Source organism: Oryza brachyantha, chromosome 12, assembly GCF_000231095.2.
Source record: "Oryza brachyantha chromosome 12, ObraRS2, whole genome shotgun sequence".
Classification (NCBI taxonomy): Eukaryota; Viridiplantae; Streptophyta; class Magnoliopsida; order Poales; family Poaceae; genus Oryza; species Oryza brachyantha.
In genome coordinates this window covers 780203-800702 of record NC_023174.2, presented here as the reverse complement: position 1 = coordinate 800702, position 20500 = coordinate 780203, and the positions used below count along the sequence as shown (strand labels likewise).

Genomic DNA, 20500 nt, shown 5'->3' with positions numbered 1-20500 from the left:
CCAGCCCTCGCTGTTGCCAGCTTCAAAAGCAACCGGCGGCAGATTAGCAGAGTTGGCATTGTTTTTCCTTTTTTTTTCTTTATGTTTATTCATCTGCACCCACTAGTTCCTCGTATATATTGTTGCATTTGCAATTCTATATTATCTCAACTTTCATATATTTCATATTTCTATGAAACAAAATAGAATAAATAGGTGTTGCGCTAGCTGAGATATTCACCCTATCCTTAAAGGTACGAGATTTCAATGATGAATGGCCCATTGTCCAGGTTTATCTCCAGGATAGATTACATTAAAGGATCGAGAGAGTAGTACATATAAACAAAATATGGATGAACTGAAATGACCATGGTCAACCTACACGGTGTTTACCAATATATAATATTCCTTTTGCAAAAACAGTTAATGCATTCTACACCATTGACCAAACATAAATTTGTCCATTTTTTTAATATTACGATTTGCAACGGATATGTCCATGATAATGCTCAATTCTATAATATACCATCAAACAACTAATTTTGTTTCTTATATACCATCATCATTAGTAAATTCTGTGTAGAATACGAAAAATGTCCATTTACCCCGAGGGCATGTGTACCAACATGACTCACTAGTTTTCTTGTTGATAAAAATAAAATCACTTGATTTTTTCCATCATCCCAGATTATTCTGTGATATGTCATATGTGGCATGGTGCGAATATCTCAATTTTATCCCAGAGGTAAACGGTTGCTGACTAACGACGATGCCGCGTAATGATGTAAGTAAAAAACAAGTTGCTCCATACTATATCATAGAAATTGAGTTTTGTTAGTGGTATAGTATAGAACACGTACTTCGTCAATTGTATAATAAATCAACTCAAAAAAAAGATTAATTGCATCCATGCCACTGCTATTATGCCAGTTTAAAAATATACCATTACAATTTCAATATTCACATACATGCCATTATAATTCAGTTAAAATTAGATGGACGCCACTGTATACACCGGAATCGGCTATATTGACCATGGTTGACTGTCAGATTTTCTTATTGACCAAAATGCCCCTAGGGCGTGATGAAAAAAATCCCCATTCTGACGTGTTCAGCGGCTGTGGCGGCGGACAACCAACAACGGTGACGATGACGAGGTCGATGGCGCGGTGTGTTGCTGAACACGCGCTGATTCCCAGAGATTGACGATGACGAGGTCGACAATGACTGGACGAGATGCTCGCCGACGTGTCCGACGTCCACATCCCGCACATCAGCTAGCCTCCACTGTGCCGACCTCGTCGTCGACGTGCTCATCAAGAACCCAACCCCCATCCAGATCCCGCTCGTCGACATCATTACCTCGTTGAGAGCGACGACCAGAAACTCGTGTCCAGGCTCATCCTGGGCGCCGGCACCATCCACACCCACGGCGAGCAGACGGTCAAGATCTCCATCTCCCTTGTCTATAACCTCACGGTTCTCGAACAGAAGGCGGCAGTCCTGGCGGCCGGCGGCGTCCACCTGACACGAGGATGCTTCGGGGCAGTTCGCCGTGATGCCGCTCTTGTAGTTGCCGTAGAACGCCCACGCGCAGTACACCTTGTCGCGGTCGTCATACAACCGGTGGCGGACGGTCTCTCCGCTGCCCACGGCGAAGGCCTAGAAATCGCCGTCGCACTAGAGATAGATGGTGTCTCCCATCCTGTACGTTCTCCACATAGCAGAAGAAGACGACGGTGTTGTTGGCCTCCTCCGGGTCGGCGGCAGAGCACGGCCATCCAAACGAGCACATAGGCGGCAGCTCCACCAGTGGTTGTCTTCAACCACGCGGCTGGCGGCTGGCGTGGTGCTCTCCGGCAGCGCTCCCCTTCGGCGGCGAGATTGCGGCTAAGGGACTCTAGTCGTTGGCACGCCAGGGACCGGGGAGAGAGCCAGAGCTATGGAAGAGGGGCCCACTTGTCAGCGAGGTGAAGATAGAGATATTTTAGACAATACAAAAATACGGTGCCCTGCATGTGGATCCAATGGTCTCTAATACGTAGAAAATGGCATGTCTAAAATAAAGGAAGAATTGCAATGGTATGTATGTGAATAGTGGAATTATAATGACATATTTTTAAATTGACATAATTGCAGTGACATTGATGCAATTAACCCAAAAAATCCTGTGTCATAGGAGAAAAAAAGAGATTTTAAGAAAGGAATTAAGTACAGTATGGCCTGATTTCGGTAGGTAATTTCTCCATAGTGGAGGGTTTTTTATGCGAAAAGCAGCGACCATGGCTGGAAGGTGGCGAGGCATCAAAGTTGGTTGCTCCTCGCCCTCTCTCTTCTGGTTCTCCTCTTCCCCTGCGCCCCTTCACCATGGCCTACCGCCGCAAGCAGGGCCCCGTCGCCGCCGACGATCGCCGGAGCTCCTTCCCCCAGCCGCAGGCATGCACTCCACTTACTCTCCTCACCTCTCTCTTCTGTTTGCTTGATTCAGTACATAAAATTTCTTCCTAATACAGGTTCTAAATCAGTGTTCGTCGGATCAAATTAGATGGATTTTGCTGCCTTTATTCAACTTATTTTAGTAAAGGACTGATTCTATCTAACCAGTGAAGTAACCACTTGTCTTTGAGATTTAGATAATGAGTAAATGAGTAATCCGTTGTTAACGGCATATTACTTTTTTTTATTGTGAAGAAATATTTTGCCGGGAAGGCCAGAAGGCCAGCTGGAGAAATAACTGCAAGATTACTTTTTTTTTTGTTGTGAGATGATTATAGTACCAAATTCTTATAGGCTCATGCATCAAATCATCACATTTCCTTAAAAAGAAACATCTGATTGAGTGATTGACCATCTTCGCTGGATGGTTGGTCGCTTGGTCAGTTTAGCCCTTCATGTCCAAACTCCTTAAATCATCACTTTTTTTAATCTCCAACAGATAAACAAAACATTTGTTCCAAAATTTTGAAATAAATCACTACCTGATGTTTGTCATTAATGATTTTTCTTACTATCCATTAAGATTGTCTGTGTGAGTCTGACAAATGAAGTATCCTAAGCATGCCAATTTGTCTGAATAGGGTTCTTCTTCATCATTCAGTTACACATCAATAAAAAGTATGAACGAGCCCAAGGTTGGGCTTTGGGGAACTTTGGCAAGAAAAGCCAAGGGAATTCTTGATGAGGATGGCGTGGCACATAAGTCTGACAACTACACAAAAGAAAAGACCCCTCACAAGTTTGATTCATCCAGTGGAGCTCAGGTGTGGTAACAAGTGTTATAAGAACAAGCAGAATAATTTGGATATCTTGATGTTCCAAGTTGCATTTATGTTCACATTGTTTTCAAATTTGTTATATTTATCAGGAATCTCGATCTCGTTGGTCATTTGAAAACCACAAGAGGACAGGAGATACTGGGTCCCTGACAAGGTCAGAAGCTCTTGCTGCTTCTGTCAACCAATTTGGTGGAAAACTCAGAGATGCCTTGGAAGTAATGTCCAGTTTTTAGCTCTATCCAGCTATTTTTAGTTAGCATAGCTAATGGCAAAAGCGACCTGCTTGATTTCTTAACTCTACACTTCTCTTTGCTGTAGTTCTGGATGTTTCTAGGATTCTGCTCCAGCAAGTTCCCATTTTAGTATGTATGTATGTAGATCGAATTATCATGGTTATAGATCATGCTAAGAATTTGTGTTAGATGAAATAGGCTGTTGCACTATGTATTCTTTAGCTTTTACTACCTGGGATGCTTTAGTCGTAGATATCCAACAGTTTAATAGTTCTTAAGTTTTAAATTAATCAATTTGAAGTTGTATGCATCCAACGCTCTTAATTCAATTCCGAAATTCAAAATTAATAATTAGTGGGTTGTAAAGTTGACATATCGCTCTAATTTTAATTTAAATCTCTCTAACAACAACTAATGCATTTAAATATTTTTTCTAGCTCACTGGTTTCAATAACATCTTGTTCTCTTCTTTCTTCAACAGGAAGGACTCACAATTGTGGACAATAAGGCATCCAATATCATTGAGGAGACAAAGAAGATACAAATTAGAAGGAAGCAAGCCAATTCAAATTCTTATATGCCAAGCCCAACGTTCAATACATTCAGACCTCCTAATCTTTCACATGATCGAGCTGCAGCGCAGGAAACCCAATTAAAAGCTTCCCGTGATGTAAGGTGCCACATGTTGGGTCTGTTTGTAGAAAGTTAAATATAGAGAAACTATACCTTTTTAATATGGCAAAATATTTCTATGTTAAAAGGTATTGATACTTATTTTCGTTTTGCTAATTTCTTGATTATTGGTTTTATTGTTAATGTGGCTTGTAATGGGACATGTCTTTTCTTGCCATGCATTTGCATAAATATATTCAGATTACGGATGCCTTTCTCGTTAACTCCCAAAATTTTTCAGGTTGCTAATGCAATGGCTGCTAAAGCAAAACTTGTGCTCCGTGAACTAAAAATGGTAAAAGCTGATCTAGCTTTTGCAAAGCAGCGATGTGCTCAGCTAGAAGAAGAGAACAAGTTCTTGCGAGAAGCAAAGCAGAAATGCAGCAAAACTGAAGAGGATGATGACCTGGTATGTTAATGCTTTCCAAGCCAGTTTCCCTGGAATTATTTCATTCTCATGCTAAAGTTTTCATGAATTAGATTCTTCTTGAAGGTAAATTTTTTATGATATCCCAAAAAACTGGCTATGATCATTAAAAAGTTTGAAATTGCTGTTTTCCTTTCCATTTCTGGTCGAGTACTTGCATAATGTGGTCAGTTGATATGAAAGAATATTGTACTTTGATGAGAATTTCAAGCCACTATATCTTAGATGAGCTTTAACCATTGATACCTTAAGCTGGTCATCAAATTCATATTTAAATGAGTTCCATTTATCATACTTTATTTATTTTTTTAGCTATCATTGTGAAGTAATAAGTAAAACATGTTTTCTACATATGTAAAATCTCTCTGAAGAACCTGTTGTTGAACAGATTCGTGTGCAGCTAGAGACCTTGTTGGCTGAGAAATCAAGGCTGGCGCAGGAAAACTCCATGTACGCACGCGAAAATCGCTTCCTGCGTGAGATAGTAGATTTTCATCAATTCACCACCCATGATGTTGCCCCCTTGGATGATAGTGATATGGAAGAAGATAACAAACCAGGAGAAGATAGCAACCAAACCTACTCGGAAGATATGTTTCCAGTAGTTGAAGCTTATTTAGATCGTGAAGAACTATCCCCTGTCCCCTCCAGACCGGAATCTCCAATCCTCAGCTCGCATGAGTCGTCAGCCCCCAAATCCAGCAATTCTCAAATTAGTGCTGCCAATTTACCGAACAATGTCTCAAAGCCAAATCAATTGGTGCATGGTACAAATTGACGCATCTTATTGTCTTCTCTGGTTCTGGAATTGGTTTGGTTGCGACTGCTGTGCATATTTGTTTTTGTCTATTCTTTATCCACATTGTTTTTCAACTGTAGTTTAGATATAGGTTTCTGGTTTTGTGTATGGCATGGGTTCTGTGTAGTTTTGGTGAGATTGACTGGTGTGAATACATAGATAAAGTTTGCAATTCTCAGTATAGGGTTTGATGGCATGAATAGCCAAAATGAGAGGGAAAAAAAGGGTTTCAGGAGTGAGTTTACCACTTGTATACTGAAGTTGGTGCATCAAGCTAATGATGAAATGCAGTTTTTTGTCACTTCATGTTATACATGACTCTAGACCTTTGATTTATATTCTGCCATTTTGGTGTTCAATTTCCTGTTGGTTATCATATCAAGTGGCATGATCCGCTTGTTCTGTTTACAAGAACATACAAAGACCAACTGATTGCCGCTGTGCTGGCATTGCTGATGGCTGCAACCCGAATTTCCAAATGCAATTATGCAAGTATTGGGGCAAAAAGGAGAATACAGGACTAAAGGCCATATACATTTTTACACGTACTAGCATATTACACCTGCATTGCAACGAGATTTTTGTTAAAAAAACATTAGCATGTTATTAATATTTTTATATTTATCATCTCTTAATTACTGCTTATATTTGTTAATACCATATGAGATTGTGAGTCTATTAAAAAAATAGACTTAGTAGAGGTGGTTGATATATAGGTCTCTAGTTATTTTCTTTCTTTTAAAAATCAGAGAGTCAGTGGGCTGGGTGATAGATTACACACATGTGCGAAACGAAATACTGCAGCCCGTCCAAACCAAACACAACTGTTGATGAATTATTTGCCGACCGGCCGACATTCAGCACATCTAGAGGATGGATCAGGTGGAATATCAGATCGTTTGCGAAATCAAACCACTCCAGTGCCATGCTAACTAAACTAGCTAGGCTTGCCAACAATACAACCACCTGCTTACTTCCTTCACTATGTTTACCATCAAAAGGCCCATTTGTGCTGTGTTTAGCATACTTCCATCTTAATCAACTTTTAAGAGCAAAGAAGGCGATTGTTTGGCTTTTTCATGAAAAAACAAACAAACGCTATATTTATAAATAAAAAAAATCTGTGAATAAAACTTTTATATACATATCCTTAGCGATCTAAAAGCCAAGTCTGAAAAATAAAATACGGTGAAAAATCATAAAATCAACTCTAAATTTAATGTTAAAAATTCAAACTTTTGGCTTATAAGCATAAGCGGAAACGAAAAGATATGGTTGAAAGGGTTTTCTTTAAATTCCTCTCACTGTTTTGGTGGCTAGCTTGTATACATATTTATCATTTATGACTCTCACAAAGAACAAGAGGCATGTGATGGTCCTTGCCAGCGTGTATGTTTGAATCTGGCCAAGAATATGATAAATTGTGATCGATCACCCTGCTATTGCTAGCTAGCTAGTAGCTATAGATTGCACCCACAAGTCCACACATTGGGGATCAATGTATTTTACATTGATGAGTGCAATAACACACCACTATCAATTCTCCTCCTACACGTTCAGGACCAGTACTGCCGAATGTACACATGCGGTTGGAAATTTTACTCTCTAATGTCTGAATGGTTACAAAAGAAAAACCCAGTGCTCCTGAATATTGCATCTGACAAATTCAGTGTCTCCATTTCATAGATAAATTTCAGTTAGTTGTAATCCTCATATAGACATCGTGATCCGATCATTAGTTAGTTAATTGCATGAATAATTCAGCACGGGCGGCAAAGTAGGACCAGCTCCTGTACTCAACTGTCATTATCAAGAGCATTGTTGATGTTTAGGATTAGTAATTGATTGCAATAATTGGGTTTCATCAATGTCATTGACTTGTGTTTTCTAAGGGCGCTTCAAAGACATTTCTCCTTATCGCCCGAAAATATGATGCACAACATACCACACATGCATGGTACTAGAGGATAAACTAAAGTCTACAGTAAGAGCCTTACTGCAGATTCTCCACAAACCAGTACAGGGGGACTACCTGACTTTAGTTTACTACTACTGTAATGACCGTAGTTAAAGCTTTTTAGACAAATTAGCACCAGAGCCCCTCCAAGCAGATAAATTTTATGACTTTTACCTGTGTGATTTGAAACATTATTTTGCCTTTTTAACTACAACTTGTAAGTCTTAGCTGATTTTGAATCTTAGAACTTAATTTCTAGAATTAATTTATGAACTTTTTCATCATTTTTTTCACTTAGACTGAACTTTTTTACTGTTTAGTGGTACAAGTGCAATAAGTTTTGCTTTTGAAAGTGCATTATACCCCTAAGTACGTTTTGGTTGATTAATAACAAAATGGTGGAGGAACTAATAATTTGTGTGAGATAAGTGAAGAGATTAGTTCCAGGTATACTGGTATGACAAACCCCTTAGAATAAATTAAAGAAAGGTGGCAAAAAGACTAAAGCTTGTATAAATTTTCTGTCTTTTGTATTTGAGTCTTAACAAAGTCAAACTATTAAAAAATGTTGTAAACAGTAAACCAAAAGTTGACATTTGCTCGAAGATCATTCTTAGAAAGAGTGATGCAATTGCACTGGTTTTGGGGTTGTTGTTCTCTCTAGGGCTGAAAGTTCTGGTCTACCAAAGTTTGTCAGGTGCTAAGTGTTATCTGGAAATTCCAGCCCATAGATGCCGGAACCTCCGGTGATCGGGTCGTGACTAACTGCCAGCTAACGTAGGGTGCAGGGTTATTCACCCCTGGATCTACCTCTTGTGTTGCTTTTTGACGATTCCAATTTTGTTTTTCAACCCTCCCTTGGTTCTCCTAGTTAAGTACTTTGAACCTTTCACATATTGCTCTTGACCTTCTTGAGTGATTCCTTGTGAGAATAAAAAGTGGGTTGGGGCTAAATCTTGCAATAATGAAGGCTAGAGTGATCTTGAGTACATGTAAATCAATCTAGGATGTTGTTTGTAGCTTATTGCTCTTAGAGAGTGACCTTCTAGACGGTTAGACATCTGCACTGTATCTTTGAGTTGTGGATTTGACATGAAAAATTTACGACGGTGGACCTCGCGTTTGTAGGCTACTTCTTCATGCTTTCAGCTATAACTATTTTCATTGTATTGGTTAGCGGGCGAATCCAATTCCCGAGCAAGTTAGATGGCCTCCTAGGCTCCGCCACTATCACCTCCGCTACAAACATTGTTGATGTTTTAAAAATTAAAATTAGTTTATCAATGAAAATCATTACTAATTCCTCGGGTTTGATCACTTTGCTAGTTCTGCCACTAGTATCGGTGATGTGTCTTTAGCTTTTAAGTTGTAGTGGTTACCAGTGTTTCAATTAGTCTGTGGGTTGCAGCGCTTTATCGGTGTGATTTTTTTCCTGATGTAAACCTCGAGAAAGAGGACATAATGTTCCTGCTTTATTAGGAAACCGGTAAAAAACATACACAGATACAATTAATTAATGGATGTGAACATTTAGCACATACAGCTATTGTGTGAGTGCGTTAAACCTTTTGTCAGTGATGAGTGCATGATTACTCATTCTTTCAGGCCAAATGAACTATGGAATATGGTTCAAAAATGATCCCAATCGTAGCTATGCGTCTATATGCGCATGTTCCATTTGCTAGTAGTGCAGTCCCTTTTGATCGATCCCTTGAATACCAAGTGAACAATACTTATTTATTTATTAGCACTGAAAAAGGAGAGGAAAATCATAGACATGAGCAAGATGAAAGGAAGAGATGATGACAAAAGGCTGATTGCGTCATGGTTAAGACATCATCTCAGCATGATAGTATACATTGATAAGGGAGGAGTACATAACATTGTGCATGCTTGACAGCTTGAACTAGCTTCACTCCTGAGCAAATACCAATCTGAAAGTTGCAAAGAAGAGCAGTGGCAATCAAATAGATCATTTCCAAGTGCTGATGGTGTGGCCATGGTGGCATACAACCAGCTAGCGATGGATGGCACAAGAAGAAGGAGATGGAGCTAGCTTGTTGCCACATATGGTTGGAAGCACGTGTATTTTCCAAAAGACCCTCGACAGTAGACGTTGGGAAAGAGATTGTTGCAGTGGGCCCACAAGCCAGCGCCAAACGTTGTTTTACATCGGCAACAAAGCAAAGACAAGTAGGTGTTGCTGAACGTACTCCATGCTGGGCCTACATCTCAGTCTCCTCTCGACCTAGTAGTAGCGATCTTATAGTTTTGTCGTTGTAATTGTTTATAGGAAAAAAGTTAAATTTTAAAACTTAATTTTAAATTTGATTTTTAATCATGGCTTATTTGTTTATATAAAAGTTTTATCTATGTATTATCTTTTTCTTTTTTAAGAATATCATTCCAAATAGCGAAATGACGGGAGCTTAGAGCTATAAAGAAACATGGAAGAGCTTCCTCTGACTTAAAGTCAGAGAGACATTGAGGGATGACATGTGGACCTCACTGTGTATATGTTAGTGACACGAGTCCCCTGACTTTATGTCAGATGATCCTGTTCCAAGAAACATAGGGTAGGAGTAGAAGAAAGAAGCTTGAGTTGCACGAAAGCCCCTCGAAATAATCCAAACATTAGGAAGCGGGATATATCGGATTAATCATGTCTTTTAAACTCTTAACCTTTACATTTTTAATATTTTTCTCTAGATCAATGTTTTTTATTTATATTTGTTAAATTTTTATTTATATCATTACATAGTCATTATAAAAATTATTATTATTAATTTATATCATTAAATAGATATTATAAAAATGCTAACCATTTCATAGAACACTGAACGAGCGAGTGACATATTTACAAATAAAAATAATTTTTGAATATACTTTTTATATATGTTATTACTAATATAAAAGATAAGACCGTAAAATAAGATGTTATTCTAAAATATAATTTAAGATTAAAAATTTAAATTTTGTTACAGAAGAATAGAGGCAAAAAGCATAATCTCTCAACCCCTGACAACCTGGACCCCACCGCTCAGCGAGAAGAGACAATGAGGGAGACTCACGATTCTGAGGCGTCCAAAGGGCACAGCAGTAAATTCCGGCGGTGTGCCAACTGTATTCCAGCGTCTTTTACTCAGAAAACGTAAATATTTGCATATGAGCCCCTCTTAAAAATCAAGAATTACATCGAAGACCTCGTCACATCCCCACTCTGACCGCTGCCATCAAATCCCCCAAACCCCTCCCGAGTAATCGTTAATCCCTCCCCAAATTCTTGATTACTGAGAGATTTTCTCCCAACATTCATCGATTTGCTCCCTCCCAATTCCGATTCTTGTTTTCGTCTTCCTCTTCCTCCCTTCCTTCTTTACCATATCATCTTGGACTCAGTCCGTCCTGTGTTCTCCTAGTTTCCGTCGCCATTGTTGCTCCTTCTCCTATCTCTGTATCTCTTAAAGCCTGCTTCTTTGGAGCTAGCTCGCCCGCCCCGGCCCGTCAATGCGCGTCCGTGCTCATGGTCCCGCCATTTCCTGCCCCAAATCTCGTCCTTGCTACTCCCAGTTAAGACCTGCGGATTCCGGCCGGTGGTACGCGCGTCACCCGCGGTCGTAGATCATGAGGAGGGGATCACCATGATCGACTCTTCTTCTTCTCAAGCTCCCGGTTGCTGCTCCACTCCCATGGATTTCTTGACCTGCCTCTGTCTCCTGCAGCTGCTGTATCTAGCCTCTTCTGGAGTGGCGGCGCAGGCGGCCACGTTGCCGGCGAGGGCCCTGGACGCAATGCTGCAGGACTACGCCTACCGGGCCTTCGTGCGCCCGCACACCGGCATTGTCTACAACGCCTCCGTGCCGCCCAACCTCACCGGCGTCGCCGTCTCGGCCGTCCGCCTGCGCAGCGGCAGCCTACGGAGGAAAGGGTTCTCTCACTTCTTGGAGTTCGCCGTACCCACCGGCATCGTCGTGGAGCCGTACGTCGAGAGGGTGGTGCTCGTCTACCACAATCTTGGCAATTGGTCTCACTACTACTACCCGCTCCCCGGGTACACGTACCTCTCGCCGGTGCTCGGGTTGCTGGTGTACGACGCGGCCAACTTGTCGGCGGTGGGATTGCAGGAGCTCAGCCTTGTCGCCTCCGGGAGCCCGATTTCTATAAGTTTCAGCAATCTCAGATCAGTGCAACCAGGCGCGCCAGCTCCCCGGTGCGTGTGGTTTGATTTGGATGGTGTGCCACAGTTCCGGAACTTAGAGGCAAGCAATGTGTGTTCGACATTTCGCCGTGGCCATTCCGCAATAGTGGTGAACTCCAGCGAGATTGCTCCTGGTCCACTGCCTCCAGGCACCATTACCCCTCCGATACCGACTCAAGGAGTTCATTCTAAGGGCAGCTCGAAGGGGTGGAAGATTGCCGTCGGTGTTGTTGGGGGAGTCATAGCATTGGTGCTGTCGGCGTCACTTGTGGTGTGCTTGGCGAGGTACAAAAGAGATAGGAAATTGGAGGTGATGGAACGGAATGCCGAGGCCGGGGAGACATTGCGTATGTCACAGGTCGGGAGGTCACAAGCGCCTGTGGCATTGGGGACAAGAACACAACCGGTGATTGAGAGTGAGTATGTTGCATAGCTGTTTTCTAGACATTTCAGCAGAATTCAGGCAACAAGGCATAAGTGATGCCTAGATGCATGGAATTGCCAATTTGCCCTTCAGTTGGTAGTTGATGCAACAAATGTTCCATATCAATGAGTGCGTCGCGAATTGCTTGGTTGGCATAGCTTCAAGCTCATGCAGGCTCAAACATATTCTTTTAATTGTTTTGTTGGGAAGGTTATTTGTTCTGCAATGGCTCTGGTTGATGTTCATAGTGGGGAGCTCTTTTCATCTCCAAGCAAGCAATGGGGACAAAATGGTCGTGTCAGATTTGGGATCCCTTATTTTTTGGATTGCTGTATTCAAAAGGATTTGGGCTTGGCAATAAAGGTGAGGGATTCTATTGTGCATCACATGGTGCTACTTTGGTGAAATTCATTTGAGCATATGTTCAATTTCATTTTGTATGTGTTTTGGCTGATCATTTTGAGAGACATTATAAGAGATGCAAAATTGTACATGTTTACTTGTTTGACTTATTTTAACATGCAGTTTGTATGCAGTGACAACATTCCATTATATTATTCGAAGCATCTGCAGTCCTAGCTGTATATCTTCTTGTAGGTCAGATACTGTGTCCAAACTCTAAAGTAATAATGGAACTCTAAACATGCATAATACTCATTGGTGTCATTGTTTGCCACTAATAAGTTGTCCTTTTAGTTTCTGCTGGCCCGAGTTCTATAGATCGTGTTTCACTTTGTAAAGCAGAATAATAAGGTCTAGTATATGCTAGTATAGCCAGATGTTAGATGATGAGTTCATCGAGGGGTTTAAGAAAGATCTGTTCACAAAATGAAGAAGTTTGCTCTTTTTTTGTCTTGGTTTAATTTTGGTGGGCTGTTTTTGTCAAGCTAATCAGGAGCATTGCAGTTTCAACATAGAGGTATCATTGGGGCTTTGGATATCTTCAAGGAAAAATGCCTTTTATCTATATAAAATTAGTGGTAATATGTTACAAAATTCTTTTTCGTTTCTTATTGTCCATCATGTTCCCACCTCACTGAAGTACTGAACCATGAAAGGGGAAAATTTACTGAATTTGGTTGTAGCTCGAACAAAATGTTTGTCATGGAAGTGGAGAGTATCAATAGAGCACATGTACAATCTATACAATGAGAACCGGACAATGTTCTGATTTTTTTTTTCGGGGGGCATGAGCTGCCTTTTTTTTTTTTTGCATTTTGAAATTCATGCTGAACATCATCTTAGCAGCATGAAGAATGAGCTGTTGCTTGGAGATTGTCTTGTATCGGTGGAATGCGGTTCCCAATTCAAATTATGTGCCCACATTCTCAGAAAGGTCCTTTTTATAGCTGTACGGTGCTTGGGGTGATATGTAGTGTTTGGCAGATCTAGCAACCTGTAGTAGTAAATTAGTAGCGTCTGCTGGTCTTACAAGCATGTGTCTAGGGTAATTAGCTAGCCCTGCACACATGTGAATGGCATCTTTGATAGCCTTTTAATTGAAAGGCAGGTCCAGCCAGATATGCCAGCTGAAATGGATTATGGATCAAACAAAATGCTTGGGGGCCTAGGAAAAACAAAATGTATCAAGCTTCTGGTTTTCTTGTTTGGCTGGAGAAAACAGCAGCTAGCTAGAGGAATGTTTGTGCCAACTGCATAGTGGGTTGGTAGTTTTTGTGTTTGTATCAGGTAATTTTTGAAGGTGGTGCGTCTCAGGCTCTCAGCTAAGCAGAATCTTTTGCTGTCACACAAACTGATCACAGCTCACAGACCATGTGGCCGCCTATTTCGTCATGATTATGTGTGTTTTGTATTGTGACTTACCCCCTTCGCTTTGTAACGCTGTACTGGAGTGCTTAGTTAACATAATTCAGGTGTTGGAGTATGAGCTGTTCTTTTTGTGTGTTAAATTATCACTGCAGCTTGTTTGACACGTTGTTGGACAGACAATGAAACCATTGGATGGTAGCTGCGTAGTACCACAGCTTCAGAGATATATTTTTTTCCACAGAGATTCAGAGAGAAAAGGCGCCATCTTCTTCTCATAAATTTTCAGTAGTTTAACACATGGACTGGTTGGTATGGGGATAATTTGACAAACCTCGGATTGAAGATTATAAGGTCGGCCTTGTCTGATTGTGCAACGAATATGGAAATTAGTTTCAGTAGTTTAACTCATGGACTGATTGGTATGGGGAGAGACTTCTGTTTTGAAATTAGTTTGTCTGAAAGTATTAATGTGCAGGTAGTGTACGGTTTTTAATAGAAATGGACGGTGTAGGTGGAGTGATCCATTATGCTATCCTCAATGCAAGTTTCATGAAGACGATTATCTATAGTGACATGTCATCTAAAAAGTTTAAAATTAGGATGAAACACCCCTCTCTCAATGCATAATTTCATCTATTATTGTTTCCTAGGTTATATGCAAGACACAAGCTGTCTAGGTAACGGTGCATAGAAGGTTTTATCCCCATGAAACTCATTTCATCTCTCTCTTCATTAATACTTTGCTATATCATCAAAAATGCCTACGTGGCACTCTATTTATTACCTATGAAACTTCCATTGAGATTGGCCTTAGAGCAAGTTCAATAGTATAGTCAACTACTAGCTATAATTCATCTATAGTCAATCTAATAGTCAATTTATACAATAGTTATTTGCAAAACATTAGTACATAGTCCTATATGTCATACACACACTTTGTCTTGAAGTCCATGTTTAGCTAGCTACAAATTAGTAGTCAACCTCTTTTCTCTCTCCACTCTTATCTATTTAAAATATGCTTATAGCCTGCTACTGTACCTGCTATTACTATTACTAGCGGCAACAAGACAGTGAGGATCGTAGATTCGGAGTGGTTGTGCATTTAATTAACTTCACTAAATGATGAAGGCCTAAATTTTGATAGTTGGGTGAACCCAATTCTTCTTGTGTGCATAGGACTTGCCTCTCTTAACCTTTCTGGCCCAGATGACTTCACCTCCTGAAGTGGGCCAACTCTGGAGCTCCCTCTTCAACTATTTTGTAGCTGGGCCGATGCTAATAGATAGTTCAGCAGCTACTCATGGTAGTAAACCTGAGCAATATATGCCTATCCATTTCTTGAGAAGTGTCACATAAACACACCCTTCTCAACTGTTTTTTTAAAAATATATATATAGAAATTTATTCTCCCATCTTTCTAAAGTAGTTTTTCAGATAATATATGGTTTATATCATTAAATACCTATACCAACATATCTTTATTTTATATGTTATTTTTGTTCCTTTTCTCATTTAAACTTCTATCGATTTTATAACAAAACACCAACATCTAAACCATCAAATTAATTTTGTTAAATCCATCATAAAATATATTATGATAATACACTTAGTTATATTAGATATTTATTGGCGCTAAAGCTCTCCAACACCGTTGGTGCATTTTTTCTATAAATTTGTTAAGTTAGATAAGTTTGAATTACTTGAAAAATATTTACAGTGCACTATAATCATTATGCGTATGCACACCCGTTTTTATATCGCGCACGCACATGCACGATCTTACTACGCGCACACACTAATTATCTGAGACATTGAATTTGAAAAAACAACACTGGGTCTGATTACACCTATTCCTAATCCTAAATAGAATGTAAGGAGGTAGAGATTTCTATGTAAACAGAGTATCATATTTTCATAGGCTCGAATGACCCCTTCTCATAATAAGAATGTGCACGGTCTGGTCCTAGATCTGTAACACACATCATTTTCTAAATTATCCATAAAAGTTACAGATAACTATATGGTTAGCTATAACATTCCATATCAATAACATTCTTTATCCGTATCGGCTTCCAAATCCATTCTCCACACTTGGGAAATTATCAGCGCCTTCCTATGGAAATTTATCAACACATCGGCTTTTGATTCCACTGCAATGGTCGAAAATATTAATAACCACTAACGCTATCAAAATTTCATCGTTAATAGATTTGTCCTTTATACCTAAGTATTATTTGGATGTGTCAATATGTGAATGGGGGATAAACTGGGGTCTGGCTATATAGATATCTGCTATGTCTTTTTTAGATGGCATGGCTATATTATTTTTTTTCTAAATATACATCAGGTGTAAAGAAAAAGTCGTAACTAGTGATAACTACAAGTTAGGTTTTACAACAAACCCTTTAAAAAGGTGAACTTGACGGGTCATAGACTTGTAGCATACATGTCAAAGATGACTAAGGCCACGTTCGCAGAGAGGCTAACTTAGCGCCCTCGTTTTCCGCGTGCACGCTTACCGAACTGCTAAATGGTGTATTTTTACAAAATTTCCTATAGGAAAGTTATTTTAAAAATCATATTAATCTATTTTATATTTTTTAATAAGTAATAATTAATTAATCATGTACTAATCTATTACTATATTTTCCGTGCTAGGTAAGTTAACTTATATCCCTCCTCCCCGAACGCGGCCTTAGTTTTACAAGAAACCCATCAAAAAGGTGGAGCGAGTGCAGGCGAAAATTCCCAAAGGAGGTGAAGAAAACGTTTAATGACCTCGTGGTCTACACTGTCTGGGCAATTTGGCTAGAGAGGAACAATAGGAATTTTAATCACATCTACGATGCTCGACCGAGTGATATTACCCAGAAAGTGTTGGATCTGTATGATGAGAGACACTTAGGATGTGTTTGGTTCGTGGACGAGATGAGTTGGATTGAATCTATTCCTGGATTGTAGGATGGGTTGATTTCATTATTCTGTTTGGTTAGATGAATTGGTTGGATCCTATTTTTTTGTTTGATGGGAGGGATGAGATGAGATGTGTTAGACCTATTTTTTATTTGGTTGGAGGGATGAGATGTGATAAAGTTTACCTATCATATCCAAAATAAAATATTAAATACTGGGATTAATATATGAATAGCCTAAAGTAATTGGATGTATATTTATATAAGTAATATATTTTAAATAAATATAATAAATAAAATGGATACCCCCTCTGAGCATCGTGTTAATCCTGGGACGGATCCATCTCACCATTTTGGTGGGATGGGTTAGACCTAGATTTAAGAGGAATATTTCTCTACTGGGTCCAATCCATCTCACCCAGCCACCAACCAAACAAAGTCAGGGATGGGTTGGCTCTATCCCAACCCATCCCATCTCTGAAACCAAACACATCCTTCGCATTTGCTAGAGTGTAAATGACCATGTCTACTTCCTGGGGATGTACCGAATATTTCTCCTCCTTTTATTGATCGGCAGCGCTCCCGCCTCTTTTTCAAAAAAAAAAAGGTGAACTTGATGGGTCATAGACTTGTAGCATACCCATCAAAGATGACTAAGTTAGCTTTGAAAAGGATATAAATTAAGGCACATCCAAGGTAACGTACCTGTGACAGGTTATAATAATACAAAGGGCTTTTTTATCATCCTTGAAAAGTATCTCAAAGTATCAAGAATTTTAGTATAAATTTTTGGTACCTCAAGATACCACCCTTTTTACACTAAAAAGTGTGGTACCTTGGTAAAAAAGCTCTAATATAAAATATGTGGGTAATAACAGACAGACATATAGTAAGGTCCATCAGAGGTAACAAACATAAGATGCGCGATAATAATATAAAGTATGTTGGTAAGTGATTACATGTGATGGCCGTTTGCTATGGCCCGTTACATGCCACGAGGGCAAGACCCGTCTAAGATGAGCCTTTGGGCCTGTCATTGTTGGCATGTCCTGACGTAGTGTTTTCATCCTAAGTTTTTTTATATTTTGTTATGAATGAAAAATAAAAACAATGTGTGCTAATTTTTTTCACCATCAAATAAAAATGAACCGGCATAGCTTTTTTTTTTTTGGGGTCACGTGCTTGTCCAGATATTTTTAGACACGACTAAGTTAAACGGTTTTTTAACCAATATAGAGTATAATTCAAAACGTGCATGATTACTACATAATGAAATACATGAGACATAGAATGTTTAAGCCTTAAATTAATTTACCGGCCACTTGGCAGTGAGTCAGCTGACATGGACCCACAAGATGTCCATGTCATGGAGATTGGTGGTCCAAATAATTGAGCCGAATGATCTGTGCTGGATAACAGCAGGGAGTCATCCGGCTGCAAGGTCTCATCGCCATTCAAATAATTGCAAACCTGTCGCATGCTGGGCCGGGCCTCTGGGATAGAGTGGCTGCACATGAGACCCAACCACAGCACCAACGTCACCTCTTCCTCGTCGTATGAACCGTGTAGCCTTGGGTCCACAGCTCGGAGAAACTGCCCGTGGAAACCACAGTGACGAACCCAACTCACCAAGTTGTGTGTGCCGCCACCGCCGCCGGCGCTAGTAGGTCGACGGCCGCATGTGACTTCGAGGAGAAGCGCACCGAACGCGAAGACATCCGTGGCCGTGGTGGGGCGGCTGGTGACGGCCATCTCCGGCGCCATGTAGCCGATGGTGCCGACCACATGCGTGGTGACCGGGTCGGCGCCGTGCTCGTAGAGGCGTGCGAGGCCGAAGTCGCCAAGCCGAGCACCCATGTCCGCCCCGAGCAGCACGTTGCTGGCCTTCACATCACGGTGCACCACCACATGCTCCCACTCCTCGTGCAAATAGACTAGCCCAAAGGCCACACCTTTGAGGATATGGAGACGCTGCGCCCACGTCAGCGTCGTCGTCGTCGTCGGTGCTTCTTCTTCTTCTTCTTCCCTTTCCCTTGTCCCCTTGCCGAACAGGATCGCGTCGAGGCTACCGTTTGGCATGAACTCGTAGACGAGGAGCAGGTCTTGGCCACGCTTGCACCATCCCCGCAGCTCGACGAGGTTCCGATGACGCACGCGCCCGAGGCTCGCAATCTCGGCCACGAACTCTCGCATGCCTTGCCCCGCATTGCTGGATATGCGCTTGATGGCCACCACGTCGCTGGCGCCGTGGAGCACGCCCTTGTACACCTGCCCGAAACCGCCCTGGCCAATGAGCTGACTGTCGCTGAATCCCTTCGTGGCTCTGTGCAAATCCTTGTACGGGAACCTATGGGGGTGGTTCACTTCCCAGTCTTCCAGTGTCTCCGCTAAAGCCGCCTTTCGTCGCAGCCACAACACGCCAACCATCACCATGGCCATAGAAAAGAGTGTTCCTGCACAGGCAGGAGCAGCAATCCTGATGATGGCTGACCTTGGTGTCGACCGACCACGAGCAGGTGGCCGTGGTTTTGGGACATCTGGGAGACGGGAGAGATCAATGTCCTGCGCCGCTCCTTCGCTCCGGAAACTCCAGGCTAAGATGTAATGCGAACTTGCCAGCTTTCCGGTTGCTGACGAGAAACCAATATACATGCTTTCCCTGAAAACCGTTGACAGATCGAGCCTTGCTGATATGAGAGGCCGGTGAGGCTTGTGCGTCGATAGCGCAGCTGGAGCAATGGTGACATTAAGGACATGGGCTCCGCCGTCATAGTCTACCCATGCCTGAATTGGCTGTGCACTCTCAAGCTTTACCGCTACTTTCTTCTTGTCGTCGTCAGTGTAGTATGCAGCTGGCTCGGATACATTGGACACAAGGCTGTTTATGTCGACGCCAACATGGTTGTAATTCGTGTCGTTGAATCCCTGAACCGACAGCACCGTGTCGAACTCAATGGCGAACACATGGTTAGATGATCTGCCGTTGGTGCTAGGCCCAAGAATGCCAAGGTAGTCCTCGCGGGATGCACCAGGTAGCACCTTGGACGGCGCTACCACGAAAGCCAGGCCATAGCCGCCACCGGTACCCGTGGCAACAATGTCGAAAACGAAACATGTACTGAAGGACACGGCCATCTTGTTGATCCCGACCATACGCACCGGGGTGTCCAGGAACGCATGCCCCATGACGTTGTTGTTGCCGTCAGTGAGTTGGAGGGCTCCACTTCTGAGAACAAGCGCCGAGCCATCAAGGCTCAAGTTGGACGCTTGTTCAAAACTGTTGAACAAAAAGTCGGCGACTGACGAGGAATCTGTGCAACAAACAAGAAAGAGCAGCATAGCAAGATGGATCAGAGCAATGGATGGAGCTAGTGCTACGGAAGTATTCTTCTTGGCCATTGCTGTGGATATTAATTCACACACAATCAAGCGCAGCCTTCTTCTTGATTCGTAGCTTTATTCGCATGTTACATTCCAGCAATGAAGTGTTTTTTTTGTACATATGAGACGTATTCTGGTACCAACGTTGCCATTACTCATAAAACCGTAAAATTCACTGTCAGAATTAATTGTTCACTGTGAATCCAAACCAATGGGATAGCATCCAATGACCTAGCTAACAGGTCGTTTATCTGAAGGACCAATTGAGGGAGATGTAAGAAAATGATGCACCAGTATAGAAGGGAACCACTACCAATTAATCCGGCGTCACATCTATTATATATATATAAAATAATAGGAAAAGGACTCATCGTGTTTACTCTTTATGGGCTAGAAAAACCTATATTAATCGAAGAAAAATAAGACATAAAAAAGAAAAGATAATATTTTTTGGAATCACGCAAGCAAAGGAA

At 41.2% G+C, this 20500-nt stretch overlaps 3 protein-coding genes across 5 annotated transcripts; 2 read left to right on the top strand and 1 right to left on the bottom strand.

The window, feature by feature from the left end:
• Positions 1-2286: 2286 nt before the first annotated feature.
• LOC102704382 lies at positions 2287-5680 on the top strand. Of its 3 annotated transcripts, XM_040529453.1 has the most exons (7): positions 2287-2415; positions 3057-3239; positions 3344-3469; positions 3969-4157; positions 4401-4568; positions 4975-5036; positions 5121-5680. In XM_040529453.1, the coding sequence occupies exons 1-7, from the start codon at positions 2347-2349 to the stop codon at positions 5362-5364; spliced, it is 1041 nt and encodes a 346-aa protein (XP_040385387.1). In that variant the 5' UTR covers positions 2287-2346; the 3' UTR covers positions 5365-5680. The 3 variants fall into 3 exon arrangements, with proteins under 3 accessions (XP_040385387.1, XP_006664286.1, XP_040385388.1); XM_006664223.3 differs by having other exon boundaries at positions 4975-5680; XM_040529454.1 differs by lacking the exon at positions 2287-2415 and adding an exon at positions 2527-2587 and having other exon boundaries at positions 4975-5680.
• A 4859-nt stretch (positions 5681-10539) lies between these two features.
• On the top strand, positions 10540-12534 carry LOC102707168. Its single transcript, XM_006663689.3, has one exon. It carries the CDS (start codon positions 10984-10986, stop codon positions 11971-11973), a length of 990 nt encoding a protein of 329 aa, XP_006663752.2. The 5' UTR covers positions 10540-10983; the 3' UTR covers positions 11974-12534.
• A 5302-nt stretch (positions 12535-17836) lies between these two features.
• Positions 17837-20045, bottom strand: LOC102704108 (L-type lectin-domain containing receptor kinase SIT2-like). Its single transcript, XM_006664222.2, has one exon. The coding sequence runs from the start codon at positions 20043-20045 to the stop codon at positions 17958-17960; it is 2088 nt and encodes a 695-aa protein (XP_006664285.1). The 3' UTR covers positions 17837-17957.
• Between the last annotated feature and the right edge of the window lie 455 nt (positions 20046-20500).